General features: G+C 34.8%; 1 protein-coding gene and 1 pseudogene across 2 annotated transcripts; one reads left to right on the forward strand and one right to left on the reverse strand.

Moving 5' to 3' along the window:
• Window positions 1-2,176: 2,176 nt before the first annotated feature.
• LOC133682639 (NPL4-like protein 1) lies at window positions 2,177-6,295 on the forward strand. Of its 2 annotated transcripts, none has more exons than XM_062106071.1 (2): window positions 2,177-3,303; window positions 4,721-5,227. In XM_062106071.1, the coding sequence occupies exons 1-2, from the start codon at window positions 2,323-2,325 to the stop codon at window positions 4,748-4,750; spliced, it is 1,011 nt and encodes a 336-aa protein (XP_061962055.1). In that variant the 5' UTR covers window positions 2,177-2,322; the 3' UTR covers window positions 4,751-5,227. The 2 variants fall into 2 exon arrangements, with proteins under 2 accessions (XP_061962055.1, XP_061962053.1); XM_062106069.1 differs by lacking the exon at window positions 4,721-5,227 and adding an exon at window positions 5,844-6,295 and having other exon boundaries at window positions 2,184-3,303.
• Window positions 6,296-6,809: 514 nt separating this feature from the next.
• On the reverse strand, window positions 6,810-9,849 carry LOC133682972 (peroxidase 3-like; annotated as a pseudogene).
• Between the last annotated feature and the right edge of the window lie 363 nt (window positions 9,850-10,212).

Here is a 10,212-nt window from a genome sequence, read left to right on the forward strand (position 1 = left end):
AAATATTATTTTGAAAAAAAAAAAAGAAAAATAGTTGATGGGTTTTGAACTTGTTTTGACTGAATTTTTCTTGGGTTAACTAAAACATTAGTCAATTCTAGTTTTTGTTTGTCTTGCGCTAAAAGAATCCCCCTAATTTCTTTTGAGACTTGACCTGATCTAAGCCACTAGTCGTTGGGGTCACGAGTCAACCTGTCGGTGCTAGCCAAGTTTTAAAATAGTAGCTTTCTGGATACAATACTTCCAATTTAGTTATTAGCTATGATCATGAGTTTGAAAAGTTAACATAATTTGATATCGTGTTCTTTTCCGATTACATCATTTGAAGTTGTTTGTTTTTAAAAATAAATTTTGTTATTTTCATCAATTTTCTTTATAACCAAGTTGTCTCTATCTCATAATCTAGATGAGAGGTTTGTCAGTATGGCATATGTTTTTTTAAATTATTTTTTTATGTTCTTTTTTATTTTGTCCTTCAAAACTTGATTCCTTTTAAAAATAAACTTTTTTTTTCTATTTTGTTTTTTATTGAATTATCTTATTCATGTGATCCTCCTTTTAAGTTTTGACGACCTCACCCACTTTTGCTAGTGCTTTGTTTTAAAAGTATTTTTTAATTGATTTTTTTTTCCGATCTTATCATTCTACATTTTGATTATTGGGGATTGACAATCATTATGTTTTTTCAATTATCTTTTTATGATGTTGAGTGGTGGGTATTTTTTTGTTCTTTAAAATACATTGGTTGTGCTTAGGTATTGTTTTTTTAGATTGAAAAAAATTATCCCAACATGTAGCGAACCGTAAGCCAACTATTTAGTAATAAACTATTGTTATTACTATTATTATCCCTATTAGTAGTATTATTGGTGATAGTATTAGTATCATACTATTACTATTACCACCACTACTACTATTACTATTATATTATTAATGAAATAAAAAAAAATCATAAACTTGATTTGAATGATACAATAAAAAAATATAAAAATTTTGACAAAAAAGCAAAGGAAAAAAAAAGAAATAAGAAAAAGAATGACCAAATTGAAATCAATATTATTCTTATTGGAAAAATAAAAATCATAAACTTGATTTGAAAGATAAAACTGAAAATCATAAAAATTTGACAAAAGAGTAGAGGAAAAAATAAAAAATCAAAAGTAGAAGGATCAAATCGAAAGAATTATATATGTACAAATTAGAATCAAATGGTTAAATTGAAAACAAAAAAAAAATAACAAATGAAAAAATAACAAAAATCAAAACTAGAGGAATGAATTTGACACCAACAACAATGAGGATCAAAGTTCATTTTTTAGGGTAAGATAGAAAAATGAAGGGGAGATAAAGAGTAATTAGTGACAAATTGACCACTTTTAGATGACATGCGTCACCTAAAATACACAGTGTCTGCCAATATCCTTTTCATTTAAAAATTATTAATTAAATAATAAATTATATTATTGCCCTTAACTAAACCAATAATTACAAAAAAAAGTGAGATAAAAATACTTTAGTACCCCTATTTCAATGGCTTAAATTTTCTTGATCCTAAGATCATATACATAATCTTATTGTATATTAAAAAATAAAAAAACAAAACACCACCTTCACTATAATGTTAGTTTTTTTAGGGGTATTTTTGTTCTTGGATTGTTCATTAATATATTGAATTGACAAAAATACCCTCAAATAAATTTATAATAACTAATTTATCGATTAAAAAGATAAAAATATTCCGAATTCAAAGAAAAATAATTTTTTTTGGAAGGCTATAAATGTCAATCGCAGTTAACAGTGAATTTTGTCTATGATTATAGAACAATCACCATTCTTTTTAGTTGTTTTTTTATATTCCAAATATGAGTATCTATGTGAAAGAAACAATCAAAACACTTTTTTTTAGTTTATTTTATAATTATACCTTTAACGAAATGAAATAAATAAAAGGACGGATTTCTTCGATATATATATATATATTCATTAATTATGCAAAATTATTGATTTTTTAAATAAAGATTTGAAAAAAGACCGATGTTTGAAAAATAATTAAATACGGCGGCGTTTCCGAAGGGCTCCAGGATCGCAGCCACAAATAAACGAAGGACACGACGACACCGTTTATACATTGTCCGGGGAAAAATAACTTGCGTGTCCTCTTGACCGGCTTCCCCATCAAGCAAACAATCACATATAAATACAGAAAAGCACTCCCTCTCCCACTCCCAGCCCAAAGCAAAGCAAGGAACCCAATTAATTGTCTTCTTCTTCTCAAGCTCAGAACTCTCTCTCTCAATCTCCATCAAGCAATCGATCAAGAAGATGATGATTCGAATCCGCAGCAGAGACGGGCTGGAACGCGTCTCTATCGACAACCCAAACATCACAATTTCCCAATTCAAAACTCTAATCCAAAACCAACTCCAAATCCCTATCCACAACCAAACCCTCTCCACTAACCAAAACCTCCTCCTAGCCAAATCCCCTCCCGATCTCCTCCAATTTACCGACATGTCAAACCCTAGCACCCTTCTCTCTTCCCTCAACATCTCTCACGGCTCCATTATTTTCTTAGCCTACGAAGGCCACAGAACTATTGCGGGCCCCGCTGTTCACCCTGCTGGTTCTTTCGGCCGTAAGATGACAATGGACGATCTCATTGCCAAACAGATGAGAGTCGGCCGGCAAGAAAATCCGCACTGCGATTCGGTGTCGTTTGATCGCGATTGCGCTAATGCGTTCCAGCATTATGTTAATGAAACGCTCGCGTTTGCTGTTAAAAGAGGTGGGTTTATGTATGGGACGGTGTCGGAGGAGGGGAAGGTTGAAGTCAATTTCATATACGAGCTGCCGCAGCAGGGGACTGAAGAGATTTTGATGCTTTTGAGGGATTCTGAAGAAGAAAAATTAGTGGACGCGATTGCGGCGGGCTTGGGGATGAGGAGAGTGGGGTTTATATTCAATCAGACTATAATGCATGACAAAAAGGATTATACTTTGTCAAATAGGGAGGTTCTTCAGGCGGCGGAGCTGCACGCTGAGAGTGAGTTGAAGGAGTGGGTTACTGCGGTGGTGAAGTTGGAGGTGAATGAGGACGGGGGAGCTGATGTGCACTTCGAGGCGTTTCAGATGAGTGATATGTGTATTAGGTTGTTTAAAGAAGGATGGTTCGAGACGGAGATTGGGGAAGATGTGGATCCTAAGTTGTCTATAATGAAGAAAGATGTGGTTGTTGGTAGCAAGGATGTTAAGGAGGTTGATAATGATTTCTTCTTGGTCGTCATTAAGATTCTCGATCATCTGGTATGTTTTACATCTCAGTCTTTTGCCTTCTTTAGTTATTGCCTTTGTTTGTTTGTTTTTTGATATTGTTTTTTTATTTGTGCTCTTATACTTGATTGGTTGCTTTCTTGTTTTCTCTAAGATTTCTCTTCATTGATTGATAGTTGACTTGATAAATGTTCTAAATGGTCCATGAAAGCTGAATGTAATAAACCTTTTGACTTGTAGCTTTGAATTATGAACTTGCTAGGAGGTTCCCTATTTCACCAAGTTAAGCTGCTTCTTGACTTATCCAATTTCTTAGTGAGGGAAAGCGTTTTAACATTCCGGATAATGTTGAAAGCAAATAACATGAGGGAAAAAAAAGAATTGAGTTTGAGAGCCAAATGATTAACATCTTATCATATGAATTAGAGTAATTCAGAGGGAGTTGGGATATGATTCTATTTTTGGGTCAGGGCTTAACATTTTGCTGCCCACGTATTCTCTTGCTCGTGCTTGCACAAAGTATTACTTAGGAAGTGCTGGCTTTCACTTTTTTTCTTTGTTATGTTTACTGAAGTACATCTAGTTTTTGAATATCAACTTGCAGTCTAAGCTTTGATGATCCTTTCTCTGTATATGTGGGGTGAGATTGCTAGTTATCTTGCTATAGGGTTTGTGAATACAAACTTCTAAGCTCCAAGAAGGATATATCTGTTTTGTGAGGAAAAATTCTCTCTTTTTTCTAGATTTTCTGCAACTATATATGTGTTAATGGCTAAGCTAGAGTCATTGGAACTGGTTATCAATTTTTACTCAAATCATTCTACCTCCAAGTTTACTTGTGCAGATTGCTAGAGTTGAACTTTTTTTATTTTCCTATGTGGTCCTTTTCTTTTTACTGGGTCTTGGATGACTATGTTCTTTGTTTGTGTTATCAAAAGTGAGGTTGCACTGAATCTAATAGGTGTGCCTTGTGCAAGTTATCTTTGTGTGAGTGAGTGTCTGCGCACGCAAGAGAGGGGGGGGGGGGGTTGAGGAATTGTAAGAGCCATCAGGTTAATCACGGGGTTGAGGAATTTTAAAAGCCAGCAAGTTAATCATTTGATGTTTGAGGGTCTCATATAGGTAGTTTGCTCAACAAATATTGTGAAATAATGGTCAACCATATTTGATAACTACAAAGAGTGGAGATGTCTACAAGCTATAAATATGCTAGACAACAAAGATGGCAATGTCGTGCATCCAACAAATCATTATATTTTCTGGATGGGGGTTTATGGTTATTTTATTTACTGGCATTATACAATTGCAGTTGTGTTATATTTTATGCAAAAACAAGATGGAATATTTGTTGTCGAGGTGCATTTAGTTTGCCACCATTTACATGAAAGGTATAATTATTTGGAGTATTTGAGCTTCATATTGTGAGAGAGCCAAATTTTTTTTTGTGTAGCATGATTCTTTTAGGGTGGTCCGAGCATGATTCTTGCTTCAAAACAAAGAGAAGCATTTGAAGGGATGGTTTAGAGACATAAGTGGTGCCAGATGAGGGATTCTGTTTAGATGTGCAGTCACGCAAGCCTTGGAGAGAGATTGGGTTAGAGTATGAAGCAGTCTCCTTTGGTTCTTCAAAAAAGTAGTTTTCAAACATGCTTTTCAGTCCTTGCAAATATTTATCGGATTCAAAGTCATCTAGCAGTTGTATAAAACAAGTGATAGACTTTCCATGGTATATTGTTGATTGTCTTGAAGAATATGTGCAGAGATGGTGTTTCTACGTTACAGTAATGAGGGAAAAAGAAGCACTTATCCTGCAGCATGAATTACTGTGGGACCAAGCCTCCTAGCAATACAGCATTCATAGGATGAGAGGGCTATATACTACAAGTTGTTTAGTCCCTGTGTGTGATATAAATATTGATGTCTCATGCCTGAAATTTATTTGATGCCATTTATTCAATTTCCATTCTGGAAATTTAAGTGTACAAAGAGCTCAGATCCACCAAGAAAACAAATGGGTCAATAATCAGTGGGCCATTTGTCAGTTCACTGCCCTGTTATTTGAAACCAGGGGAGGGGACTTGTATATCAAATTCATGCAACAGTTAAAAGTTTGAACGGTTTAGCATTTTCTGTTCTGAGTAAGTTCATTGGTGATGCTAGATCATGCTTGTTGGTTACATAATAATTCTTGATATCTCAAGAACTTTTATTTTTTAGAGCATGACACGTGCAGAACTGCTTGTTCCTTTTTTAGGCTGAGACATGAGAATGATACTATTCGTCTTATGTTAGAATTAGTTGATATTTAATCTAGATTGTATTCTCTTATTCATGGAAAAAAAAAAACTGTGGTTTTGACAGAAAGATGCAGGGTTAACTAGGGGAAAATGAAAATTGAACAGCGTTAATATTCAGTGGTAGTTTTGCTTGGAAGCTTTTCATTCCTTTGATTCTTTTTTATCATGCCATAATGAATTTCTAAGATACAAACAGCACAATCCTGGATAGTATATCTTTTCTGCTGCATCTTGTGGAGAAGTTCAATGACTTTTCTCGTGGATTATTTAATGCAGGGCCCTCTTTCAACAACCTTCCCCATTGAGAACAGGATTACCCAAGTGACAATGAGAGCATTGAGGAGTCATCTGGACCGTGCAAAGAATCTTCCATTTGTGAAGAGAATTTCTGATTTTCATCTCTTGCTATTTCTGGCCAAGTTTCTAGACCTCAATTCTGATGTTCCGGCATTGGCAGAGTGTGTGTTTACACAGACAGCAGTACCAGAAGGTTATCAGCTCCTAATTGAGTCCATGGCTAATACTTCTTGATGTTGCTTGAATGCCCGATTCTTGGATCAATCCATCTTGTCCCCCGTGGCAATTTCTGTGCATCAAGCCCTGGAGCTTTTTATATTACTTCTTGGTGTATCATATGGGGCTAAAGTGAGCGTTCTGCCCCAGAATTTAAGTTATACAGTGTCTATACGTTCAGCCATTTATATTTATAAATTTAAAATGTCTTTTCATTTGCTGGTTTGATAATACGTGTTTGGTGAAATGAGGCAGTGATTGCAGTTTGATTTCTTCTAGTAATCGAACATGCTTGATGTTAGGACTATGTTTCCATAATGTTTGATTCGAGTAATTTTCTGATCCAGCATCCATGCTTATCCGAAGTATCCACGACTAGGGTGGCAATGGGCTGGATTTGAAATAGATTCATATAAATGCTTTGTCTGAAGTGTCGAGGACGAAACATGGCTATAGATTCATAGCACGTCCGGATCTAATTTCACCCCTCATGGACTCGGGCTCTCACATCTAATCCCAACGTGTTCGGGTTCACGGGACTGTCACGCCCTATTAAATGGTGAAATTGCAACGGACAATTAATTTTTAAGTGCAACATCTTTATAATTTATTGATGCACGCTGAGAACAACCACCCAAGTAATAAATGGGTTTCTGGTTCCATCACCAAGCAATCCTTCTCTTGCTTCTTGCCTTTCTTGGGAACAACAAAAGACAGTAACACCGTGAATGACAGATGACGGTTTAGTTCGAATTGACATGGTGAAATACTCTCACTAAGTAATATGGAATAAACAAATTAAACAAAAAAACAAAAACTTTCAGGAATTGATAACGCTACACTTCTTTCTGATCTCCCCTGACGTGCCAGGAAGAACCCCGATTGCTCCCATTCTCCTCATTGGTTGCGCAAATTCTCTGAAGAAAACATTTGAGTTAAGCAGCTCTCCAACAATCTTGTTCGGAGCTCTATTTGTTAGAAGGGCTGCATCGGATTGGAAGAGACCCTTTCGCTGCTTAAGTATAGCGAAGTAAGCGGTATCGAAATTCTGAGAGCTGCCAGGGTCTATCTCTACCGTGGTTGTTGCGTCGTTAAGAATTTTGCATTTGGGTTTTTTCAAGAAAGCAACGTATGTTGGGTTCAGGGAAGGGTCTTGGTCTCCTTTTCCTGTGAAGTTGTAAAGCCGGTTGCTGACCAGGTTGCAATGGCCTGCTCCAATGGTGTGTCCCCCCGCATGCAGCATGATATTCAGCACGTCTAGTTCCTGCTCAATGAATGTGATCGCTCTTGAAAACTAACTGTGTATTAAGTTCCTGCTTCATTGCTTTATACTATACCTGATAGTACAACTACATCATGAACAGTGAGACCTTTGCTCTTGAAACTTTGAAGGAGCGTCGAGAAATTGAAGAATGGGGAAGGAATGTCTGTCAAGGCCTCCAAAGCTTCTGAGACAATGCCATCTCTTCTACCCACAACTCTGGGTTTTTGAACCGCACGCGTGCCAAAGTTGTTGGGACCGAGTTTGAGAAGGCGTGAAAGAATGCAGAAGTATGAGTTCTATTTCAACTTGCAGTTATACTATGCATGATAATAATGACTACCAGAAAATTAATGAATATGAAAATAGATTTTTTTTGTTGGTATCTTATGATGATATTTATCGATAGAATTTGTCTATTGCTAACTTCATCAGTAAACACCAGTGAAAACAACTTCTTTGCTAACTTCTAAACTGAGAGAATTCCAATTAAAATAAAAATAAATTAAACAGTAAGATAACATGTAAGTTTTTATAGACTTTATCGTTACAGATAGAATTATAATGGATTTTTTTTTATACATATTGTTTGACTATAATAAAACCACCGGTTTTTTAATTACCGATAAATTTTCTGACATATCAGAAATTATCGACAAGATTCTTTTTGAAGAACATTTTTCGTCCATGAATCAGTTGATAAATACTCACAGATGATATATCAGAGTAAATACCAAAAGAATATTCCGTTATTAAAACTGTTAAATGTGTCCGTGGATTGAGTAGAAAGACTAGTATTTTATAATACCTGGAAGGCAACCGAGTCCCTAGCAGACAAGGCCAAAATATCAGCACAAGATACCTTTCCTGGACATGTGTTCTCTAGCTGCGTTTTTATCTCGTCAGTGACATCAAAGCCTGCCAAAGACAGATTTGGAATTGCATCTTTCTCCGCGGTGTTATTTGCTGTTGAGTCTACTAAAACAGAGCCATAGCAACCCTGCCTGCAGGATTTAATCAAGTTCTGATCCATGTTGCATCTCAATCAATGCAAATTATTAGGAAATTAATTAGAAACAGGTATAACTTTAAATGCTTATCCATGTCCAGCGCCTGTTCACACGAGATCCTCCTGTCAACAGTGCTAGCAAGGAAGTGCCAGGAATTTTTTTGCTCTAATATTGTGGAAATATATAAACCGGTCACATAAGTTAAACCTAATGTGTTCTTAGGAAAGATGTTAAGAGATCCTTTCTGTAATTATATATACTGATCACACATTTTGTTTAATTTGAATTTATGTGTTGCACTGTAAGAATCTAATAGTACACCTGCAATTATACAATGAATGTATAATTCCTTTAATTGTTAAAAACAAAACAAAAAAGAGAAAAAGCATTGCAATAGATATATATATATATATGTTGCTTTTGGCAACATGTGCGTGCATGCATGGAGAAAACTGCGAGTATGACAACAACCCAGAAGACTGCATTGCTTGAGTATTGCTTACCCTGACGAAGCAGCCATGAAAATGCATTCTCAATAGTTTTGCAGGCAAGTAGGGGCTGGTCGCAACGCGTCTCCAAGTGAGATTTCTGACAATATATCCTCGGCAGCAGGGCAAGATATCTTGTAGAATTTCTTCCTCAACCCCACCTGCAGCCTGACAAAACCCAGAAACAGTCAAGACTACTACTACTTACACAAGCAAAGATTAAAGAGCCTATCTTCATATCGATCTTAGTCGACCTTGATCGAGCACTCCAGTTAATTCCTTCTTAAGAAATACTAAGATTACAATTACAATATAGCTCTTCCTTTTATAGCAGTGAAATGGAATCTTTCCTATATAAGATCCAGATAAGCATCAATTCCCGTGTCCACGACAACCTTTAATATACAGAAATAACACAATCGATCCATGCTGTGAATACGATGACCTTTGTCAAGCACGCAATATCATGACAGCCGACCTTTTTCCAGGTCAAAACAAATGATAATATGGGGCAATTACCTTCCAGATCTTATCAGCTATAATCTTTACGAGCAACAACGGTACGTGGGTACAAATGGATGAGGCGTATATAGTAATTAAACAGTCATCTCAATGTATAGCTTTGAAAAATTACTTGAGATTTCACACCCCCAAATCCCTTTACTTTCATTTAATTTAGAGGGAAGTGATTTTGATCCTCTGCTTACAATATTATGATAAAATTACTTCATTTGTTTGTTATTCATATATACATAAATATTTTGATCCTCTGCTTACAATATACATATTTTTTTATATTGTTTTGATATATTGATATTAAAAATAAATTTTAAAAAATAATAAAAATATTATTTTAATATATTTATAACAAAAAATATATATTTAAAAAAACATCAATTATCATACTTCAAATAAAACACTAAATGATGGTTTACCAAGTTAGGAGCCAGAGCTCGGAGTCCATTCATCATTCGAGGTATTATAACAACACCTTCCCTGTCCCATGCCATGATAATTGTGTCATGGCCAGCAATTTTTCTTGAAATAATTGACAATTTCAATCAAAATTAATTATCTCAATTGTGAAAATAAATATCTGAATTATGTTCATTCATTCTTTTAGCTAGATGAATTAGAAGAACAGTTACCGAACCAATGATGTTTCTGTGTCCACCAAAAATATCCATTGAGAAATCATAATACGTATAAAATATTATTTTAAAAAATTTCATAAAATTTTAAATTTTATTTTTTAAAAAATTTATTTTTTTAGTATGTTTTAGATTGTTTTGATGTGCTAATCTCAAAAATAATTTTTTAAAAATTAAAAAAAAATCATTTTAATATATTTTGACATAAAAATCATTTTGAAA

Source organism: Populus nigra, chromosome 2 (genome assembly GCF_951802175.1).
Source record: "Populus nigra chromosome 2, ddPopNigr1.1, whole genome shotgun sequence".
NCBI classification, from domain to species: Eukaryota; Viridiplantae; Streptophyta; class Magnoliopsida; order Malpighiales; family Salicaceae; genus Populus; species Populus nigra.